This window comes from Ambystoma mexicanum, chromosome 4p (assembly GCF_040938575.1).
Source record: "Ambystoma mexicanum isolate Mex_15411 chromosome 4p, UKY_AmexF1_1, whole genome shotgun sequence".
Classification (NCBI taxonomy): Eukaryota; Metazoa; Chordata; class Amphibia; order Caudata; family Ambystomatidae; genus Ambystoma; species Ambystoma mexicanum.
This window is the reverse complement of record NC_090927.1, coordinates 993,620,524-993,645,097: the sequence shown is the minus strand read 5'-3', so window position 1 is coordinate 993,645,097 and position 24,574 is coordinate 993,620,524. Positions and strand designations below refer to the sequence as shown.

General features: G+C 44.0%; 1 protein-coding gene across 2 annotated transcripts in view; it reads left to right on the top strand.

The window, feature by feature from the left end:
* Nucleotides 1–20,535, top strand: part of CRYBG1 (crystallin beta-gamma domain containing 1) — a 1,845,005-nt gene extending 1,824,470 nt beyond the window's left edge. For both annotated transcript variants that reach the window (XM_069606577.1, XM_069606578.1), the window contains one exon: nucleotides 17,867–20,535. In XM_069606577.1, coding sequence (XP_069462678.1) covers nucleotides 17,867–17,955 — 89 coding nt within the window. In that variant the 3' untranslated portion in view covers nucleotides 17,956–20,535. The remainder of the gene's footprint in view (nucleotides 1–17,866) is intronic.
* Nucleotides 20,536–24,574: the final 4,039 nt, after the last annotated feature.

The following is a 24,574-nucleotide window of genomic DNA, read 5'->3' as shown; positions in this document are numbered from 1 at the left end:
GCGGTTCCAAGAGGTTGTTTACAGTGACGTGCCCTGATTTACAAAATAAAGATGCATCCAAATATCTCTTGTGTATACATGGCCAAGTAGTAAACAGTCTGCATGAGCAGCATAGTACTTTATAGATGCTATTCAGATTCCACATCACTGAGTGACTACCCAGAGCCACACGTCATCTCGCTTAACGTGGAGATTGACAATAGTAGTAAACTTACACTCACCAAAATCTAGCATGCGCCAAACACACTCCATATCAAAGCTGTGTTGTGTAATGCTTAAATGCATGCCCTACACTTCTAATGAAATGTGTGTTCCGTTTAATTTCTAAGTCTCTTCAACCAGAAGACTATAAATTGACCAGGGGTGGTGGTGCTCAAATTGCGCAGAATTACCCCCTCCTAACCATGCAAAAGGCGTATCAGTTTAGGCAACCCAGTAGCCCACATTAGCCGGGAATTGTGGACATTTAAGAAAACATTAACATCAAAACATGTATTCACATTTATATAACTTCCAAATGATTAATCTTATTACAACACAGTAACAGATCATGCGATGTTAACGTTGGCCCTGCAGTACTCTAGTGGATAAGGCCGTTAATAAATTTCAGTAACCACGTGAAGTTTCATACCCATTATGGAAAACAGAACAGGAAGACTCAGGTGTACCAGGTAAATGTAAGCGCTTGAGCAATTGTTATTGGAAAAAATGACCTTGTTTAAATTCAAAAGACAGGCTGCTGCACCCTGAGGGAACAAGCGGGCACCTCAAACCCACTTAGCAAAGCGAATAGAACACTGGGTATTCCAACATTTTGGATGCGCTGCCATATCACATAGTTAAAACAACTTGATAGTAAAAAGTCCTCATGCACAACCAATGTGCAATATATGTTACAAATAACACGTGAATGAAAAATTGCGGAATTTAATGTTCTTCACATCCAGTATGTAATATCAAATGACAGAATGATGTGCCAACACGTGTTTCGACCTCTCTCGGTCTTCTTCAAGGCAAAACTCTGTTCAACAGTTATTGTGTACAATTTTTCAGTGCATATAAGAATCCCCATTTATAAACCAGGGTACATGAAATACAGAAAACACAACAAACAAGAATTTTAAATATGGGGGTATACATTACCAGAAGAATTTTGACCTACTGGGTTCGGTGAAAGGTGCTGAACTGGTGATTTTTGTCCCCTGGCGGTGGCACCCATGAATTTAATCATAGAATAGATAGCCATTGCAAATAGTTCACGGAGATCTTCGCGCACATTATATTCACTTTATGTGGAACAGTGCTGATATAGGTGACACAGGATTTTGGCAGCACATTTATTGTACAATTTGTGTACCTTTTGAGTTTGTAATGTTGTAACATGTTATTTCTATTATTTTTTTTTCATCATTTTAAATTTTTTCCATGTGCTGCCGATGACATGTTGATTTACCAATTATACTGGTAATGTATACCCCCATATTTAAAATTCTTGTTTGTTGTGTTTTCTGTATTTCATGTACCCTGGTTTATAAATGGGGATTCTTATATGCACTGAAAAATTGTACACAATAACTGTTGAACAGAGTTTTGCCTTGAAGAAGACCGAGAGAGGTCGAAACACGTGTTGGCACATCACTCTGTCATTTGATATTACATACTGGATGTGAAGAACATTAAATTCCGCAATTTTTCATTCACGTGTTATTTGTAACATATATTGCACATTGTTTGTGCATGAGGACTTTTTACTATCAAGTTGTTTTAACTATGTGATATGGCAGCGCATCCAAAATGTTGGAATACCCAGTGTTCATACCCGTTATGTTTGACATCCAGCACTAAGCGATGAACTCATACCAGTCATATGCAGCATCCAAGTTTTTTGTTTCGCACTGGATTCAGAGATTTGGTTGACTATACAGATAGTATCAAAAGAATACAGAGCGCAAATAGTACGGGTTAGCAAAAAGATCATCCAAGCGTTTGTTTCCATTCACTCACCAATAAGCATACATAACGTGGATTCACAGTGCAGGTCTCCCATGGAACAGTACAACAGACAGCGATTCGTCAGCATGCTGATCATAATATCGGCGTGGAATACGCGACCCTCCTGTCCTTTTCGAGCATTCACCAGTGCGTAGATTCCATTACAGTCGCAACTCTTCACTGGGAAACTTGCCCATAATACCTTTGCCCCCACGAAAGCTTCCGGATTGGAAACATAGAAGCAGATAGAGGAAAGGACACATGATGAGTCATCAGAGTCTTGAGGCAATGAAAGTTTTCAACCGTGCTTCTGCAACAGCAATTCACCAAAAAACAAACAATGTAAATCTTTGGGGATGAAACAAAAGCTGTGTAAAATATCAAACTCTTTTAGAATTGAATATAAAATTCAAGCCTCAGTAAGCAAGTGTTAGTTTCTCGTTTTTGCAAGGGGGGTTCCCTTTTTTCCCATATTAGAAGCATTTAAGGAGCTCATTGCTTTACGATGATCCGTGAAGGTGTGGGTTACTCCTTCCACCACAACCTTAAAGATCGCTGGGTAAATCATGTAATGGATAAGGTGTTTCTCTCGCCCCAATCGCTTTGAATACAAGCAAGCTTCCTTTGTGCAGCAGTATCACTACTATAGTCATTAAAATACATTACCTTGTGGTCATTCCATTTAAGATCTCCCAGTTCCCTTTCTTTTATGAGCATACGTTCCCTAATAGGGAATCTTAGTAGTTTCAAAAGGAAAGCCCTGTGGGGTTGGCCTAGTGCAGAATTAGGAGCCAAAGTATGGAGCGCCCTCTCGATTCCCAGTGTTTCTCCAGGCTGTAGTTTCAGCAATGTAGGTAACGTTATCTGCAAAAATTCAATAAGGCGTCCGTTTTCAGCACCTTCAGGAAAGCCAGTTATTCTCAGGTTTGAACGCCTACAGTAATTTTACTGTTCAGAAATCTTTTTCTGGCCAGCATCCAGGTGCAGGATCAGTTGGGAAACCCTCTCTTCCAGAGCATGGAGGCGATCATCAGAGACAGACACTCTAGTTTCCAAATCTTCTGTCCTCTTTTTAACCAGAGCTTGGTAATTTTTAATCTCCAAGAAAGTCTGTTTAATCTTTCCAATTGATAAAACAGCAATATCCATAATTTCTGTCAATCTTCTGCAGAGTGACCCTCAGCTCTACAGGCAATCAGGCAGTCTTCCTTAACTCTCTTTGAAGGTTGGGCACCCCTCTCATGAGGTTCTGGAGATTCACCTCCTTGAATGGATCTTCTGGAGGAGGATGGGTCTGTCATCTCAATAGAAGCTGAATCTGACATTTTCAGGATCTCAGGGCTAGAGCAGAGTAGAGCTCTCAAGCATCCATCTCCTTCAGCTGACAGTTCTAGAATCAGCTCAAGAGTTAAATAAAGATTAGAGCTTTTAAAAATGAACGAAACGATAGAAATGCTGGGGGAAGGGAGTCATTACCCCTGGCTTTGTTGTGAATTGTACCAAGCCATGCCAGGGGAAGGGAACCATTCACCTGGAGCCAAGATTGTGTAAAGACTGTCTGAAACCTGCAAGCCAGGGGAAGGTAGTTATTCCTCCTGGTATTTTTGTTTTGGGAGAACATTTTGTTGAACCCCATCCAAGAAGCAGGAGAAGGGAGCCATTCTCCATAAAGAAGGAACTTTCTGTAAGTTACCTTTTTAGTTGTGTGACGGGCAGAAGTAGGTTATACACAGAACGGTGGAATTTACTTTGACGGACCTTCAGACCAACCCTTTTAGTAATAGTTTTGAGACAGGGAAACCCCTCTAACAATCGTTTTCACTTAAAAATAAAAGTCTATAACTAAAATCATGCCATCTTTGTGTCTGCATCCTCCTTCAACCCCATTACAATATTTAGATATTACATAGAGTACTCTAAGGTCAGAATATAATAGAGGTGGGTTGGGTGGATAGTTTGGTTAGGATGCTATGCAGGCTCCCTCTATTGCCATCAGGTGTAGTTTGAGCCTTGTTTTGAATAGTTGCACTGAAGAAATAGATATGATGGCCAGGGGGAGAGTGCATTCCAGTGGAGTGGGGTAAGAAAAATGAGCAAAAGTGGAAGGAAGCACAGGGAGGTGGGCACTGATAGGTTGTGAAGAATTGATCAGAGAGTTCAATATGAAGAGTATAGCGGGATGCCTTGAGTGAGGTAGTGGGAGGCAAGGCCATGAATAGATTTATAGACGAGTAGCAGGAATTTAAAGAGTGATTTTGTATGGAGAGCCATCCAGTATTGTGACAGTAGGTAAAGGTGGGGAGGATCTGAGAAGGTTGAAAGTGTATGGGTTTTAGTTGACTAGTGTGTGAGGTATGGGCAGATTTTTCTTATGTTTCGGAGGTTGAATCTAGCAGCAGTTGCCATGATGAAATGGTAAAGGTTCAGGTTACTGCCAAAGAGAACCCCAAAGTTGTGAGCCATTAGTTCGGGCTCGAAAATGATGAGAGGTGAGAGTCAGGTTGGCATTGGAGACAGTGAAAAGGGTGGCTTCCATCTTTGAAAAGTTTAGCAAGAGACAGCATAGTGCAATCCAGTTATGTTTTCGTACATTGGCGGGGTGAAGGAGTGGAAGGAGAGGAAATCGGAGTATCATTTGCAAAGAGGGAATAGGAGAAAATCAGTTTGCCACGGAAGGCGGTATACAGGGTGAAGAGAAGTGGACCCAGAACTGATGCTTGAGGGACTCCCACGGGAAGGGGAGTTGCAGAGGTGGTTCTGGAGTCCCATGAGATGAAGGAGGAGTGGTCGGAGAGATCGGACACCCAGACGAATATGGTGTCCTTGAAGCAAGGAGGGAAATAGTTTTAAGGGGGGAATGATGAACTACAGTGTCAAATGTAGCGGAACTGTCTAGAAAAATGAGAATGGATGACAGTTGAGTGGTCATCATGGTAAGACAATTCACGTGGATGAGTGCTGTCTTGGTGGAGTGTTTGAACTAGAATCCAGAATGGAAGGGGCCATCGACCGAGTGTACTTATTTTTTTATTTTGTTATTGTGCATTTGTAAGGCGATTATATGTCAAGTAAATTGTGTTTCAAAGCACCCACATGGCAGCAGGGAGGGAACATTGGAAAGAAAAGCAAATATAACAAAGAAACTAGATGCGAACCTACTAGGCCTTGTGAGCATTCAAAACACACATGTGCAGAGAGAGAGAAGGGAGGAGGAAGTGGGGGGCAAGTGCTAGGTGTACCAATGGGTGAAGTGCTAGAGTAAGCAGCTGTTAAGTGACGTGGTGAGAGTGGTCAGCTGCCAATTAATAAGTAAGTGCAGGCATGTGGTGGGATAGGCCAATGGATGCCAAGGCAAGTGCTGGGAGCGGGCGGAGGCTAAGGCGATCTGGTGTGGACACACAAGGCCCTGGTCACCAACCTCAGCAATCCAATCTCAGCAACTGTGGGGTTAAACAGAGGAGGGAGAGAGGGAAGGAGGAGGTGAAAAGGAAGGTCTCAAGGAGCTTCCGTAATTTGAGGAGATCCAGCTCAAGACAAGACGAAGGGGGTGGCTGTTTCATAGGAGAAAGCCTGCCGAGGAAAGCGATCAGCCACCAGCTCGCTGTTTAGTGAAGCACTTGACACACAGAGAGTTGGTGCCAGAGGAACATAAAGATCTGGAGGGAGAGTATTTGGTGAGAACCAGTTGTAGATAGCATGGTCCCCGGCCCTAGACAGCCTTATAGATGATGCAGAGGGATTTTAATTTGATCCTTGCAGCAACTGGGAGCCAGTGGAGAGATTTTAGGACTGGAGGTTTCTGGCTTCAGATGAAGGAGAAGGGGGAGAATCCATAGAAGAAAGCCAGAGTAAGGGGACGAAAGACGTAGCAGGAGTCCCAATAGGAAGGATTTCAGTTGTGTTGGCGTTGAGGCAGAGATCATTGGAGGTGAACCAGGACTGGATGGCAGATCGGCAGTCAGGTTTGATGGAGGAAGTAAGGAGAGGATCAGAGGGAAGTTTGAAGAAGAGTGGTGTGTCATCTGCGTAACACTGGAAGTTGAGGGAGAAGATGGAAATGAGGTGTGCACGCAGAGCAAGATAGGTATTAAAGAGCCAGGGAGAAAGGTTGGGGCCCGGGTGGATGCCGCAGGTGTAGATAGAGGTGTGGGAGGAGGAAGAGCCCAGAATAACCTGGGATGGACGGTCATTGAGGGATGGGTTAACAGCCAGTCCAGTGCCCGCTCAGTGATACCTAGGTTATCATGGGGCCGTTTTATGAGGATGGAGTGGTTGACCATATCAAATGCAGAGGAGAGATCAAGTAGAATGAGAACAGCTGGAGAGTTGCAGTCAAGAGAAGCGAGCAGTGTGTCACAGGTGTTCATAAGAGCAGTTTCCATGCCTCTGGATGCTCTGAATCCAGATTGATCGTAGTGTAGGCAGCCAACAAGTTCAGTGTGCTGAGTCAGTTGGGGGAAGACCAGCTTCTCCAAGAGTTTCCCACCAAGGAAGGGGGTGATAGATATGGGGTGGTAGTTGGCGGGACAAGACAGGTCTGCAGAAGGTTTTTTCAGGAGGGGGCCCACAAGGGAGTACTTGAGGGAGGAGAGGAAACATCCAGTAGCAAAAGAGTGGTTGCAGAAATCAGCAAGTGCAGGGGCAAGAGAGACAATATTGTCCTAATGTCTCTGGAGGAACAAGGAGCGACCTGTTTGGAGGAGAACTTCATGGTGCGGATAACTCTGGTGACCTCATCAGGTGTGATGGGAGAGAAGGCATTGAGGGACGCAAGGGTGCTCAGGATGTTCTGAGTTTTTTTCAATGAAGTGTGTGGCCAGTGCGTTGCAGAGGGCCTGGGAGGGAAGAGGTGAGGGCAAGACTGCGGAAGGGCTGGCTAGTTCCATGCAGATTTTAAAGAGTTCAGCCTTGTTGTTGGATGCACCAGGGACTAGAGCCTGGACGTGGGCCCTTTTCTTGGAGCGAATGGAGAGTCAGTATTGCCTTTGGAGCAGATGACAAACCAGTTTGTCAGAGGATGATCCTGAGGTCTACCACTTCCGTTCTGCAGCTCTGCACTTGTGTTTCAGGGCTGCAAGTTCGGAGTGGTACCAGGCGTTACACTTGGAGGCATGTTTCAGGTGGATCCTCATGACTTGGGGCACAAATGTCAAGGGTATTAGGGATGGCAAGAGGGAGGTAGCTGAGAGCAGAGTTGGAGGTAGTCTTTAGTGGGAAATGAGTGTGATGAAGGTAGATGCGAAGGCAGCAGCTGACAGTAATTTCATAGGACGGATGTTCATGAATGAGGTTGGCAGGGCTGGGGCAGATGTGGTCAGAGTGCCAAGAGGAACCAGATGAGAGGAGAGGAGAGAATGGCCCGACCAGTAGAGTGGGGTGACCAGTTTGGGGGGGGGGGATTGAAAGATCAGTGTGGATGAAGGCATCAAGAAAGTGTCCAGCCGAGTGGGTAGGACCAGAAGGAAGAATGGAGAGGGAGAGGGAGATGGAGAGCAAGGTGTAGAGGTCACGGAAGAGAGTGGATGCCATGATTGACGAGTCAAGGTGGATGTTGAAGTCACCCAGGAGAAGGAGTTTAGAGGTGGTTGTGAGGAGAGATGAGGAGAAATCAGCTCATTCAGCGAGGAACAGGGTGGTAGAGCCAGGTGGCCTGTAGATAGTGGCACTGGTCAGAGAGGAGGTGTCAGAGATGACCAGCTTGCAAACCAGGCTCTCGGAGGAAGAGTGAGGCTGGGAAGAAGGAACTCACTCAGGGAAGATCTGAGCAACCCCACCGCCAGCACGGTTAGGGCGAGTCTTGGAGAATGATTTATAGCCATCAGGGAGAAGGGAGTGTACCTCTAGATAGTTGATTATGCTGTACAAAACAACCCTCTCAAGAATGTTTGAGTCGTACTGAAGGAGAGTGACAGGTGTATAGAATGAGGGGTTGGAAAGGTGCCAATTTTTGATATAGTTTGAGTAAGGCGAGACATGAGCCGACGTGACTGGTTCCCGTTCATAACAATGTATTGCACGAAGGGGTAATTTGGAGCAAAGATGGATTTGCAGAATGAAGAATGATTAGAAGTTCAGTTGCGAAAGTGAGGGAGAAGCATAATAGAGAGCAGAGCGTGGGGAAGATTGGAGAAGACAATGAGGATGGGGTGGGAGAGATGAGAGGGTGGCAAGATGTCCCATATTTTGGTGATATTTTTTCTTCTAGGAGTAGGCGGCAAAGTCATTGTCAGAGAGGTAGGAGAAAATGGAGCAGTTTTTTGGGCGAGGGATCATGGCTTTGAGTGTCATGGGTAGTTTCTGATGGTGCAAGCAGAGAGAGGAAACAAGATTAGTGTAGTGGGAGCATTTTGCTGTTTCAAGAGTTGTATTCAGGGTCAGAAGAGCGTCCTTTTAAGAAGTAAGAAGAGTGAAGGATTGGTATTTGTGCCGACAACATAAGCAGTGCTTCATTGTTATCCTACAGTAGCTGGATAGAAGGGTTGATCGATAGCCGAGGACAGGAGCAAGAAAAGGCAAAGGAACGGGCAGGATAGTGATCAGTGAATTGGGTGGACAGTGCAGAATTGAATTTGGTAAAGACATTCAGTGGAGTGAGAAAATGGAGGATAGAGCCTGCAGCAAGATGTTGACTTGTTCATGGTAGGAGACCATGGAGTTAGGCTTGCGTTTACATTTGGTGATACATGTGGGATTGGGATAGCATAGTTGTGGGGAGGAGTAGAGAGGATGAAGTGCATGACAGAGGGGCAGGGGTCACTTGTGAGAGCAGTCGAGAGCAGGGTGGAAGATAGAAATATGAAACTCAAAGGGTTGTGTTCAATGTGGGTTAGAAGGTTATGTAGGCTGTCTAGTAAGATGTCAGAGTGAGTGAGGTTGAGTTGGAGCGTCTGGGCTTTTAATAATTTTGTTATTGATGTACAGTTTATTACAAACCTTTATCAGGAAAAAATAGAAAACCAAGCATCAATTGCAACCAAAAATGTGATCAAGTCTCTCCCTCCCCTCAAGCTTCAAGTAAAACAAAAAAAGAAGTGTTTTCGTCTCTTCCCTCATACACTTATAAGTTCCACATCTTTTCTGTCTGACACAGAATATTTCTTTAAAAAATATCACCAAAGAAAGAATTGCTGTAAAATCCTCCCCTCTTATGAAATGATTCCAAAATTTCTCTTCATCTTGGCATTGCCTCTCTATTATCCAATTGCCCATAAAACTTTTTCTAATATACGTCAATCTCGGGCAAAAGACTACAATATTTTGTAGTGTCTCCACCTGACCCTCCCACCTACATAATCTACAATTGAGGTCCTTTGCTTTTTTATACACCTTAAAAATGTCTTTTGTCGGGTGGGCGTTAAGCCGAAATCTTAGATACTGGGCCTGATACCATGGACATGGAAATACTCTCCAATAATTCGGCAAGAGACCGTAAGTCTTAACTTCATTTCATAATGCTGACTGCAGGCGCCGGCCATTTTTATCTGCAAATGTACCAATCTTGCTGACAAAGTTTGGACAGCAACAAATCTTGATTTGCGTTTAGAGATTCCAATATTGCCTGTCAGCAGGTCACCCATTTTCTCATGAAGGCCGAGCCACCCTTAGCCACCTCTTCACTTAAAATCTCAAAGGGGGCGGGGGTGGACATCAAACATTTGCCGTAAAGAGCCAATGCCTTCCAGACCGTCTTGCATTCATTGATATGAAACCCAGCTCATATCTGATCACCGATGTTGCGATCAAATTTGGCAGCCGTAAAATATTTCGCAACAAGGAGCCCTCCAAAGACTCCGACAACCTTAATTCGTAGAAGGTCCTCACCAGTATTATGGAGAACTTCCCGAACCTTCTATTAATCAAGATCCCTTGTGCTGTCAACGTTTTAGCCCTCTTCTTCAGGGCCCCTATTCAAGGACCATCATCCATTTTAGTATTAATATGGGTGCCCAGATATGTCATGGCCTGAGTTAGGGGTGTTCCTTCCAGGTACCATTTAAACTCTGCAGCTTTTGTTCTCTGCCCAAATACCAAAATGTTTGTTTTCGACGGGTTTATCTCTAGACCATTATTGACCATAGCCCTTGCAAACTCCTTTGGAGACCATTGGGGTTTGGTCTATCAAGACCAGATCGTCTGCAAAGAGAACTCTTGGCAACACTTCCTCACCCATCCTGGGCGGGAAGGCCTTGACTCTATCTAACGTTTCGCCCTGTTCTAATGTGAATAAGTTGAAAAGAGTCGGGGCCAGCGGACAACCCTACTTGAGACCTTGTTTAGTGTAAATGGGTCTTGTCAATAGGCCTTGTGCACTAAGCTTAATATGCACATTAGTGGCCATATACAACACTCAGATTGCTGAAAGTAGATTCCCCTGGCATTTCCATGCCTCCAACTTGGTACAAAGTAGCTGTCTGTCCATACAATCAAAAGCCTTTTTGAGGTCTATTAAAGACATATAGATCTTCACACTCTCTTTCACGGCCCTACATTTTAGGATGTTTAACAAGAAAAGTTTCAGGTCAGTTCCCACCTCTTTTATAAACCCTGTTTGTCGGGGATCGTGTCTCATGGTATTGGAAATCCATCTTTGGGGGTGACCCAACAGTAACCCTCAAGAAGATGTGGACAATACATCAAGAAGGGCGATTGGGCCATAGTTGACCGGATCAACCGTATCGCCCCTCTTGTGTATGGGCACAATAATTGCAGACTGCCATTATTCAGGAATAGTCGCTAGCTTCATCATTTGCCTGAATAATATCTCCATAAACGACACCCGCTCCTTTGAGGATGCTTTAATCATCAAGTTTGTTAAGCCATCAGGCCCGGGGCTCCCGAGGAACTGACTTTTTTAACTAGCAATTCTAGATCCAAATTGTCAAAAGAAATAGCCTAGCCCCTTTTACTTTCTGCCAGTGGATAACAATCCACCATTCTTTTCTTTCCAAACATTTTCCATAATAAGCAACCCAACTTGCTTCAATTACCATATTTGCCAAGGGTACCCGCTGGTTACTGGTCTTATCAATTGCCTAGTAGATCTCAACTGCTTCCTCTTTAAAGTAAGCATCATTGCTTATACGTCTTGCTGCCACAAGATCGCCTTATGAGAGGCCAGCCAGGTTTTAAATCTCTGTTTTCTTTTCTTCTCCAAGAGACGAGCGAGGACATCTTTTGCTCGACCCAAGAGCCTGATCTCTTTACGTAATCATTTTTTCTCTATCATCGAACGTATAGCAATGATTTAGCTCTATCTTTTGACCTTTTCTACCCTTAATAGTGAATTCCAAAAGTAGTGGCACATAATCTATGTTACCTGAAGAACGAAACCGTGCGTTGCCGCACAATAGCCCCATATACACTCTTAGTGGGACTGAGTCCCTAAACACATTTAATCTATCGTCCTAGTGTCCCAGAATATGGGATGTCTATAGGAATATAGATTGCACCTCAAATATATATACGTTTTGTTATGTTGTCAAGTAGAACATTGGTGACTCTCAATGAGAGAGTTGGTATTGTATCAGTTAACTTAACTATAGATACTTCAAGCAAGAATATTAATATGTGTGTAAAGTATTTTTAATACAGGACAAAAGTGAGACAAATCAGAATTACTTGTACCACAATCTGCGGTCAAAACAAACATGTGAACTTATTGTCCAATATTTCAGGTCAACATCCAAATTAAATCAAAACTCAGAATCAATAATAAATGAAACTATCACCCTTTTACATCATTTTCAAGTTAAGTGCATTCCAGAACTGTTGAATATGAGGTTTCAAAAGAAAAGTACAGTGAATGACTAGTGTTTACAACATTCACACTAGACCATATTGTGTGTGGCATGGAGGTCCATTAAAGCAATCCCAGTTAGCACCATTGGGTCTATTCTGTTGCCATGCCAGGTATAACAGAACATGAGCGACAACCCCATGAGGACAGAACAAAAGCAAACATGCCTAACACTACCACCAACCTTACCCACTCTGAAAGGGCATGGGGTATGGGTGTTGGTTGCAAGTAATTCGATCCGAAAGGACTTGTTTGCTGCAAGGACAGACTGGAATATAGGGGGGGAGCAAATAAAAAGATGGAAACACAGAGTAGCTGACTTAGCCTAATGACAGAGAGATGAGACAGCCTTATCATGCTGAAACTTAACCACTGAAAGGAAGACAACCTTCTCTAAATTACGCAGGAGACACAATAGGAATGTGCATTTCTCCAATCAACAAGGCTACTAGCCAACCCCCCAAACAAAACTTCTACAAACCTCACCACTCCACGCACATCTCTCACACTCTAACGAAACACAACCACACCTCCTTAAAACCACAGCAACCCACATGCACTTCACCACAGCATAACAGACGCACCACACAGAGCCCCACACAACAGCACACAACTGAATCAGAACCGAATACCACACCAATAAGCTCAGCGAACAGTGTTAACCGAACTGAAGCTGCCAATAGTACTTCATGGCTCCCTTGCTCTTCTCCAAACTTTGTCCTACTAACAAGCCCTAACCTACCCCCTTTTGTTTCAGATCTGCCAGAGCGCCAGAGCGCCAGGGGACAACTCCGGTGGTGAAAGTGCACGTTACAAATATCCTTTAACATTAACATAACATCCCTGCATAAATGTAAAAACCTCTTGTGTTCCAACATCCCACAGTCCCCACCTCATTGTTCACTGGCTGACAAATCTATAGACTCCCCCACCCTCAAGCCTTTGTCGGACTGTCTCGCTCTACTCCCCTTGATACTCTTTTCCTTGGTAGATGGAATACCCATGTTATCACAATTGAAAGCCACTTTAAGGGGCCACCTAACCTTTTCACAAGAGACCCTTTCTGCTGGGCTTCTGGCGAATAATGGCAAACCTTTATCATTTCTCTCTGGTGGCTACCACCCTCCCACAAAAACACCTCCTCCACCCACCCTTCAGTATCCTTCACAACATTCCTTTCTTCAGACCTTCTAGCCAGCGGTGGAATTACCCCGTTTGCAACCACTTCGCCCAGTTCAAAGCCCAGCAGCAGTAGTAAATGGGCCATCTGGATATGTGAAGATTTCACCCCTTTTGTTACCAAATGCAATATCACTTGATCCATTTTCGTTTCTTTCTCAAATTCCACTATTTTAATGTCATCTGGCATTATAAGAAGTAACAATGGTATGTGCCGAAACAGGTTCATAACGTTTGAGCAGTTAAGAATCAACCCATCCTTTCAAGGTAGTATACGTTCCAATCTTAACTTTGGGGACACTTTAGGCTCAATGTATTGCTTCCTAGGGTTGGTCTTTTTCACCGGACAGTCAAACCTCAAAAGCAAGACTGGCCTGTTCTCTTAAGTAGGTCTCTTCGAGTTTGGAACCTGTGGCTCCTCAATCCCTTCACTTAAAGCAGTTCTGTCTTGCAGATTTCTCCCCTTATTGATGATCACTTTTCTTTTCTCTTCCAGTCTCAAAAAAGGCAGATTGATATGGCCCCCTTCCGCCCTGTTTTTATCTATAGTCAGCCTAACGTTTGTGTTGGTGATCAACCCAACAACGTCTTGTTCTCCTACTTCGTCCCACAGATCGTCATCATGAGTTGTGAAAATGAAGTTAATCCCCTCTTCTTCTGAAACATACATCGCTGATGTACTTGGTGGATTGAGCCACAATGGGTCCTCCGCTCGGTCTTCATCAATATATGGACGGTCTCTCGTTCCTGTTTTTTCCTTTGAAGAGCTTTTAATAGGTGATGATGGAATCATCAGGTTTCTCAGAAATTCCCTTGAACCGTTTGATTTTCTCTTTTTCAATGGAGCCATATTTTTCGTTTTATGCTGAGGCATAGGTGGTCTATTCGTCATCAAACATCTTCCGCTTCTTCCTTTTCTGAAAAATCGGAGAAGGGAGGGATGCAGTTACCTGTGCGTTTGATTGTTTCATAGGTTTAGAAGGAGCTGCCGAACCACTTCTTTCTGCTGTAGCTAATTGACCCTCTTTTTTTTTTTAGAGGTGCGTTATTCCCCTTGCTTTAGCAAAGGCTCCACATTTTCATCTGACAAATGGCCCAGTAGAGGTTCCAAATATGTTTTGTTCATCAACTCGAGGTTCTTGCTCCTTTGTGTTAATTTTCCAGAGTTACTATGGTTTGCTCTTTGCCCACTTTTGATGAAGCATCCTGGTACACAAATGAGGAAAGTCTTGCTTTTTGACTTTGTATTGAAGCCTTTACATGCAGTATCTCCACTAGAGATCCCAAAATCCACTTTATATCCTCCCTTTCCGCTTCAAGCGCAATTGGCAGGCTTTGTTGCAGCTGTTTTGTACATTCAGCCTCAGGATCTAGCCTGGACTGTAGGAAAGAGACAAATTCCTCAATGAATATCTCTTGAATTGCCCAAAAGAGTAGCCTGGTCTTTAAAGTTGTCATTTATTGATTTGTACAGCTTCAGGAAGGGTGATGATGCTATTGTCATTGTGGACATAACACTGCATTGCGACTTAAACACCTTTCAATTTAGAGCTGGGGCCGGTCATCTGGTGATTTGTGTCGAAAAGAGCGTATTACAGGTATATCTCCTGATTTCAAGATTGAACTTGGTTGAAGAGGCTCAACGATCACTTTCATCAGGCATGGTTCAAATGCCACTACTTTGGGACCCATATCTTGCTCCTGCAAAGTCATCGAGGGTTGCTTGGTCGGTACAGACCTTGTTTATCCAAGCTCCACTTGGCCATCCTCTTTCATCAGCCTCATCATTGGGTTAGATTTGAGCTCCAGTTTGCCTTTAATATCGTCCCTGTCTCTGGACTTCTTTGTTGCGAGGGGAGGCATCTCTGCAGCGCTAATTCGCTTTTGTGTATCGCTCAGAGGCACTGGAATAGCCACTTCACTGGTCGCCCCCTTGCTTTCAAAGGGCACCTGTGTAACCCTCACTGTCATGGTTTCCTTCCACTCTATTTTTTTTTCACAGGAAGCAAATAGGGAGAAGTCCAACCTTCCATGTCTGGCTGTAAACTAGCCACCCGACCGACTTCTTCACCATAACAGTCTGTGTTTCGTCCCTCGGAATTGTTTCCATATTGGCAGTCACTTTGCATGTTGAGCCCTCCAATTGTCTCGGGGTGTTTTTGTTGTCTGGGCCTTTCACATATTCACCCCTCCTCATTGTTGGAACTGCATCTAAGTGGTCTAATGTGGCCAGCATTTCCGCATCTGTCAAGCTAAAACGCCTTGGAATTATCCAAAGAGTCTGTGTTAACTCTCCCTACCACTCCTTTTATTAACTGCTTGTTTAACGTCCCCACCGCACCCAGTCATTGTTTTACGATCGGGCATGTTAATTCATCGGTGCTAATGGTTTCCCCCCCTACAGTACATTAGCCAAACCGGTACATTCCGCCACCCTTTGAGTCCTTCCCCCACATTCTGTCATCTTTTAAGGTGGCCATAGAAGTTCCCTTATACAATAGATCACACCGGGTTCAATGCTAATGATGCTGAGATTGTTGCTCGTTTTATTTGTTTCCAGTATTTCTCCTTGGAGACACCACTCCCACTCACCTTCTTGTCCTTTTATTTGTTGTTGAGTGTGCAGGGGAATAGTCGGGGAGGTGAACTGAACCATGGTTCAGTCATTGTCAGGAGCCCACAGAACACAGGAACACTTCACACACCGGGCGGCTGTGCCGCAAAAGTGAGGATTTTGAAATAAATAATAATAAAAAGTGTACCGCCTCCAGGCAATAGTAAGGGAAAACAGACCAGTCACTTGGCAAGACTGGCAACCAGCCAACACAGGAACACTCCGCACACTCTGCCTTACTTGGGCTTCAGTACTATTGTATAGGACCCATTATGATGGCACGGTCATCACCTGGCAGCGTTTCAAGTAAGAGGTTAAGATCAGCGAAGAGGTTGTTTGCCCAGTGGGAGTTAACGAAATAGTCTTAAATTTCTCTCGACAAATTGAGAATAGAATGTTTTAATTGAAATTAGAGGAATCTCTAATTGCACTACAGAGTGAAAATCCACTAAATTCCTATAAATGTGGTAAATCAATGAATTATACTGATACAAATATATATTTTTTTAAATAAATAAAATATTTTTCTACAAAAAGTGCAACAAAGACATTGGGCCTCATTACGAGTCCGGCGGTAGCTGTGCTGGAAAAACCGGCAGGCTGCCGCCGGACCGTTAATACCATTCCGCCTCTGTGATTTCCGGAAACACTGGGGCATTACAACCCCGGTGACCTGGTAATTCTGGAGGCGGAATTCTGTAAATCCCCATTCCCATGGAGTCCAACAGGACTCCATGGGGATGGGGACTATGGAAACACCTGTTCCGTATATGACAGAGCCAGTATTTCCATGTCCGCCTGCAGGCGGGTGGTGTTACTCCCGCCAGGTCAGATCTGGCGGGAGTGACACCAACCGCCTGCAGGACTCGGAAACAACGGTGGCGGCGGATTTGCCGCCACTGTTGTTTCCAGACCGACTGACTCATAATCAGGCCCATTGTCTTTGTCACAGATATACGCATCATATTGTGAATAAAAGATTTGGAATCAGTGAATCAAGTGTTAACCTTAAACCACATAGGACCACCCAAACAGTTTTGAGTAATAAGAGTATTTAAAACGGAGGGACTGTTTACTGGGGTCTGTAAGAATACCCTCTAGTCTCCAACATATGTTTTGAGACTGGGTGATGCTCAAAGGAGGAGGAAGTGAAGTCTGAGGGAAAAGGGGTGCTTAGGGTGTATCTTTGCTGAGCATGAGACCAACACATCTGCCTTTTTTGGAGACATGAGGGGAGTGCGAGAATGAGCCAAAATTGATGTGGATGGATGGCAGTGTCATCGGGGGAATCCAGGTTTCAGTGATATCCATTGGGGTAATAGGAATACAAATGATTCGTAAGAACAGAGGATTTTTGCAGATGGATTGGGCATTTCATAGACCCGCAAAAAAGTCATTAGGGGCAGCCAAGATAGAGGAGATTGTTGCTGAAGTAGATGAAGGGAAGCGAATCGGGTCCACAAGGTTGGATTAAGTGGGATCGAAATGGGAGGAACAGCACTTGAGAGACACTCGATAATGGGATAGGACAAACTTGGGAAGAGGAGCCATGGAAGTGGAGGTCGGAGAGGGGAGGGTTGGTGAAGGCCATGAGAGAGAGGGCACATAAACGGAAGTACTAGGAGCAGGATTGGCAAACCAATGGTAGACGAGGAAAGATGTTTTGGGCATAGGGGGCCCCACAATGTCCTAGGTGACCAGCTAGTGCAACCAATAAATGTAATTTGGGAACTCACAGGGTCCCAGGCGATCAAGAATTACATTTTACACTGTAAAGTTGGTAAATGTATTGGTGGAAGTTCGTGGCAGTGATTACACAGATTTATGAAAAGGTTTGCTTGGTAGTTCTGCATTGACAGGAAAATGGATGTCTCGGGTAATTGTGCAGAATGGGTGGCCCTTGGACCTACGAAGTCGTAACAGCGCCAAACAGATCCTGCTCTTTTGTATGCAGCCCTTTGCTGTGGATTCCAGGTTCTGGGACGCCTCTGAACAGGGATTTAATGGATGCACAAAAGTTGGAAGGGCCAATGAGGGAGCTGCCTGCTTCCAAAATGGCCTCTCTGAGACAAAGGAAAAATTGTAGTTGAAGTCCTTTCAGAAATCTAATATTTAATTGGTCTGTTAATTAGTTAAGTATGCCTTCCCTAGGAGGTCAATGAATTATTTGATTCGGATAGACAACATTGAATGTTAAGGTTTAGTAGGTTTGTATACTATTACATTGTTTTATATGTGCGAACTGATGAAACCTGATTTCATGTTTTTTTTCTTTTACATTCTAGGAGGTACACAGTATGACCAACACCACGTTATCCTCAACACGGTGTGTGCAGAGAAGGAGTCGCAGTGTTGGGAATTGTTAGTCTTATGAGGATCTGATTCTAAATGAAACCAAAATGGAGATCATTTGGTGAAAAACTTAACTGCCTCTTCAGCAGTGCCGACAGCAGAATGGAAGGAAGCTACAATCAAAGCGAGCCGCCTACTTGGCATGCGCAGTACTTCAACCACCTGCAAGCAGGAGGATTGGTCTTGTGTAGTTTAACCTATACAGTGGCCTTCAGCATTCCCTTATTATTTTATCACTTTTGGTATTATTATGTACAAAAAGGGTTTATAAAGAAGGGGGTCTGCTCCATGTAGTAGGGTCTTTCCCAAACAATGTTTTCTCAGCCCAACATGCATCTTCTTTTAGGAGTCTTGTAGATCAGTTGGCAAAATATGTAATGTTTCATTCAGGGCTCCATTGTAACATATTTCCTTTAAAATGAACAGGGGCTTCTACAGCCAGATAACTTACCAGAATCAGAGGCTTTGGTGTAGTGGAAAAAGGCACCATCTTGCCTTAAACACTGAAACCTGGCAACCAGTATGTGCCCACAGTTTACTTGTATATAATACATTAATGCAAACAGTCACAAAAAGACTGCCTTTTTCTTTTAGGTTGTTGTAAGTTCTTTAGTGTAAAGTATTTCTGGGTATGTTTGCACTCAGAGCATTTTGGTTATTGTTAATATTTTTATTTACCTGGGAGAATTGCAATATGTATGGCACCTCTCTTGCCCTAAAATAGCAAGCTAAATGTGTTCTCGATATCAATCGATTTTATTTTTAACTATAAGGAGAACCAGTTAGGCAGATGTGAGGAATTCAGCGTCCCTCAATCCAATGCAGGCGACCTTTTACTACAGTGGTACAAGTGACACTTTGAGTTTCCAGAAACGTCCGTCACGTGCTTTCAATGCGCTCACTGGGACAACACATCAGGAGCAGAGGCAGAGCCTCCTTCACAGCCTCGCTCCATTTACTACAATAAAGACAGTCACACACGTGCAGGAGGATCATTTGTTAGCCATATCAATAGCACCTTAAATATTAGCCAAATATGCCTGCAAGCAAGGGATGATGCAGCATAGTGCGTGCACTGTAATTAGTTTATTAAAGTGAACGTGTCCATTTTAATGTAACCGCTGCGTATGCCAGGCACACTGACTGGAAGCGCTGTGAACTGCTTTTGTTGGAACAGTGAAGCATGGATGGATATGAGAAGGCCACTCCCCTCTGTGAGTCAGACTTGTGCCTAACTCCTGGAAATTGTGACTCATTTCTTGGACTATGGAGCCGAATGGGAATCTGCGCACCCAAGCCTAGGATGATGATGCCTGCAACCGCAGAGTGAGGAGAATTGCTTGTGGGAAAATATAGCCCTTTTCCCAAAGTCTGCAGCACCTAAGCGTTCTCATGTTACGCTGGGATTTTCTAAGGTTCCTTATTGTTTTGACACCAGCAGGAATACTGCTAACGAAATGTATACTTTAAAGAAAATTACCCATGTTTCCAAAATTAAATTACTAACATTGAACAGTGCAGTGGCATCATTTGACAGTGCTTTTATTCTATTAAACCCATATCAAATCCGAGGTTTTAAAAAGTACATTTCTGAAGGAGTTCTTTCTGGTGTTTCGCACAATGTTGCAGCAATCAAAGGGGCATAGTCATATGTTAACATTTTTGTTAAGCTAGCAGCAGACATGAAACCTATGACCATGTTTACCTTACACCGTTTCTCTCAGCTGTGCGTGCTGTCCATCTTACATATTCGGTTTGTGCATAGTACTGCAACGGCATCAGCTATATGTAACTACACTGCATAAAGTGTGTTGCCGATTTACATTATGGCAGAGCGTTTCAGGTGGCTCACTACTACTTTGTGGTGTTTTATTTAGGCTCAGTAGTTTTTTCTGCATAGCAGTAACCTCCTTTTGTATGTTGATATAAAGGAATGAGCACAAGCCTTGCAGTACACCAATTGGTTTTTATAGTGAGGCATAGCAAACATAACAATCTCACTATATCGATCAGGAGAATACGATCAATGTTTTCTCTACTCAAGGTACAGAGTGTGATATCACTGCTGGAAAACAGCTCAGGTGCCCAGTGATGTAACACAGAGCCGAAGAGTGGCTCTGCTTGCTCCCAGCAGTATCTCCAATGGAGTCTCAGATTGAACACTGTTGGACATCAGGCAATACTCAGATTTATAAAAAGGAACGGTTTATGTTGCTCTGGCGACGCTGGTTTAATAAAGCTTTTTGCTGCACTTTTTAGCCATTGTTTTGACCAATGTACCCATAGCACACTTTTTGTAATGCTTTGAGAACAACCTGGTATTTTGCATTATTAATGAGGAAGAGTATGTGTTGTCTCATTAAGTGTTTCTCTCCTCTGTAAACTGCACTGCAAAATAGAGTAACCAAAGTTTCTATTTTTAAATCCTGTTTTAGCCTGGACTGTTTGAAAGTACAATTTGTACAGAAATGTGCTGCTCTTTCGTTTACGAAATGTGTTTTACACGTACCATAATATTTTATAAATGATTTGTTGCTATTTTTCTAAGCCTCAATACTTTGTACCCCCAGTTCCAGATAAACTGCACTTATACTAAACCTCATTTGACGACTTCTTGTGTTTATCTTCTTTTTGTAGATTTCACCTCTAACTTTAAATGTAGTCTGTTCAGTCGTGACCGCCTTGCTTTTCCCTAGCAGTTTCTCTGTACCCTCTTACCTGAAGCTTACATTTCTTTGGCTTGTCCTATGATTGAAGTACTGTGGTAGTCAGTGGAATTATGTGGGTTGCAGATATGTTTTTCTAAATGTTCTAACAGTAAGATATTTGTGAATGTAACCTGGTTCTGAAGAAGGAAATACTATTTTTCCGAAATGCATTAGCCCTAGGTTATTCTTCCTTTGCCAATGTATCAGCATATAACGAATTGGTGAAGTTTAACCATTCGTTACCTTAAAGAACGAAAGAATATAAACAAAAAGATAATTCTGCAAACTAAAAGCACTTTGAAGAAAAACTATTGGAACATGGTTCTACTGTTATCAATAATTCAAGACAAATGATTTAAACCCTATTGGGTAAAATAGGAGTGCGGCCCACACCGATGGCTAACTAGCCTAGGTCCTTTCTTTCTTTGCAGATATGTCTTCCCATTTATCAGGCATTGTCATAAGAGAACCCCGTCCTCAAAATATGAACATAAACTGTATTGTGATTGACAACTTGCCACCTCCTGTCATCCAATTATTTAAGGAATTGAACACATTAATCTTCAAGAATGACCTGACCGTGAATACCAATTCCCACTTCGGCTTCATCACAGTTTCTATTTGTGCCTGCCTATTCTGGAACTACACCCAGAGTGATGCCTTTCTACTCTGGTTAAATCCTTGTTTTACAGGGGCCCAGCTACCCCTTACCCTGCTAGAGATCTCCCTATCCAGTGCGTGTTCATAGCCATCGTGCTCACATTTAAATGTTGCCAGTTTGCACATCAGGGCATCTGCTGGTATACTTTATGCCCATCTATCCCTGTCGCAGCTCCCCTTTACCTATCCCTTTCACTGTATGTGGCTGACGGCCCTCATTCTAATGGATTGTGTACTCCCACGGATTCCTTATCTCATATATTCTTTTCTTGGAGGGGTCGGTGAATGAACAACAGAGTGATGTGTGGCATTCGTATCGATGTCCCTCAATGGTCTCCATTCCCGCGCCTAGACATAATGTTGATGGTAGTATAAATAGCACGTACCCGCTCCATTGCCTCAGTTCTGTTTTTCCACATGCTCAGCACGTTCGGAATGGTTCGGCTTTGCCTCAGAGATTTATTTCTTTGAAGTACTTCATACTTGGTTGTGATTTTTATTAAGATGCCTATGCCTAAAACAGGCCCCAAGAGATGTGTGGACTGTGATGCGAGAATGTCAATCACAGATCTGCACAGAATTTGATTCTGGTGGCCTGGTGAGGCCCATGACAGTTTTGAGTGCGGCTCTGGTCAATCGATGATAAACAAGACCTTGAAGGAGAGAAGGACGAGGCTCGCCTTGGGTCGGTCATTGTCGAAATGAACATCCCCATCCTTTTTTTTCTTTGTCCTTGAAGAAGAGTAAATAAATACTACACCGCTCTCCCTCATCGGATTCCTCTCCGGACAGTCGGCAAGCATGTTTCCCCAAGAAAACTGCTTCAGCGGCCGAATGGGAGGATTTCGAAGGCGCTCCAGCTGCTCCTTTGAAAGAGCCATGTAAGGCACCAGATCCCACCACGTCTTCCAAGACCAGCAGGGAATCTGCCATGGTTTGACCTACGTGTCCAAAAGCCAGAGTCAGAAGACCTCTGAGATGACACCGCGAGTAGCGTTGACATCCGGAGCCCCTCTGATGTCGAAGACGGCATCAATATCCTCTTCGAAGGAGGCTCTTATGTCAAAGGGTGCTTTGCCATCAACCTCAGAGTTGTTGCGGTATACACCTCAGTCAAAGACTGATTTTTTTCAAGTCCTTCGGGATCCATTTTTGAGGACCATGATGTAATGGTACCTATCGGTTTTGAGTGTTTTAAGGCTTTGAACGCCCCGAGGAGCTTATCTACGGTCAGTCTTGGATGGTGGACTTGGTCTCCTGTGTTACGGCCGTTAGCAGACTTGACACGTCTCCAGACTTTGAGATCCTTGATGTCCATTCTCATCCAAATGTGGCATATAGGTTGCTAATAAATATGGTTGTCTTATATTTGGGTTGGGGTCACCCTGCCAAGGACATCACTCAGGATGAACTTAAAGATGTCTTGGAGCACCAAAATAACCTATATTGCCCTTCCATTGAGCACTAAAGGACACCCTTCTTGAGCTGTGGAAGAAACCAGGTACTCCTCTACAGTGAGCAAGGAGTTGGTCAAAAAAGATAAGCCATCTTCTGTGGATCCAGACTTTTTATCAAGGCATCCAACCCAGAGGGTTTCGTAGAGCATGCTCCGATGTACTCTTCCAGCCTATCCTTGCATCCACCCACCCAGATAGGGATGGAAAGCGATATTTCGCTTTGGCCAAGAGTTATTTCAGTGGGAAGGATGACTTTAACAGCCATTAACAACTCTTGTGCTTTGGCCATGTATTCTTACACTCCTTGGAATGTGGTGCTTAGACAGCTGAAAAATATCCATGAAGAGGGGGGGGGGCAATCTTGTTAATGATGGCAAAGCAGCTTCAATCCAATCCCTTCAGTCAGTTTTGGATGCATCTGACAGTGTGAGCAGATGCATGGGATGTAGCACAGTTATCAGGCGCGTTGCATGACAGCGCAAGTCTGGTTTTGCTCCTGATGTTCAGGCAAGAATTCTGGATATGCCCTTTGATGTGTCCAACCTATTTGGTCCTAAGGCAGAGCACAGTTTAGAAAAGCTTCAGGCTTCCTGTTTGGTGCACAAAAAAATACGGAGGACTGCAGCCATTCTTGGACCTCAGGCGCTTGAACAGGTTCTTCAGGAAGGACACATTCCAGATGGTCGCTCTTTCGCATATCGTCCAGGCCTCTGCGCTCCAGGACTAGATGGTGTCACTCAATCTTCGGGATGCTTACTTTCATGTGCCTATCCATCCCAAGCACAGGAAGTATCTGCGATTCGGCATTGGCGGTACTCCCAATCAATTTTGAGTGCTTCTTTTCAGGATTGCCTCCACCCGAGGGTCTTCACTGAGTTAATGGATGTGGTGGCAGCGAGTCGAAGGAGGAAAGAGATTCACTTCTTTCCCTACCTGGAAGACTGGCTGATTAGGGCTTGTTCTCCGGGAAAAGGTCTGGAACACCTCGGCAGCACCTGCCACTTCCTTTACAAACTGGGCTTCTCACTCAACTTCAAAAAGTGTCAGGGGGCATCTTCTGAAAAGTTCCAATTTATTGGAACGGTCCTGGACTCTTCCTCAGGGAAGGCTTCTCCCGAGTTGACATCTCAACATATCTAGTAGATGGTTATGAAATTTCAGAATGACCGATATATGCCGGCATTTGATTTTCTGAGGTTGCTGGGCCTCATGGCATCCTGCATATTTCCTGGTGCCGGAAGCCCTACTAAGGATGAGGTCTCTCCAGAGAGCCCTCAGATCCCAATGCTCACAGTGTTCAGGCAGAATGACTGGCCTTCTTTGAGTTCCGCACAAGTTAACACAGGATTTCCTGTGGTGAACCTGGAAGGAAAACGTTATGATCGGGGAACATTTTTGGCATCCCGGGCTGGAGATACCTGTAGTCATGAATACTTCCCTCATGCGATGGGGAGCACAAACGTGCGATCTGGCTGGACTTTGGTCCCCAACAGAATCAAGACTACACATAAACCTGTTACAGCTGAGGTGGATCAGACTAGCGCTGATGGCCTTTTTGCCTTCCCTCCAGGGAAAGAACGTCCTGATAATGACAGACAACATGGTTGCCATGCCTCACCAAAAGAGGTGGTGTAGGGTCCACTACAACTGTGCAACGAGGGGATGAAGTTCTGGTTTTGGACTCTAAAAAAACAGGATCTCTCTGTCAACTGTTCATTTAACCGGGAAAGAGATTATGACAGTAGAAGCTCTGAGCAGGCAGAGCGTGATCTCCCACAAGTGGGAGTTTGCTGAGGAAGTCCTCTTAGAGATCTTC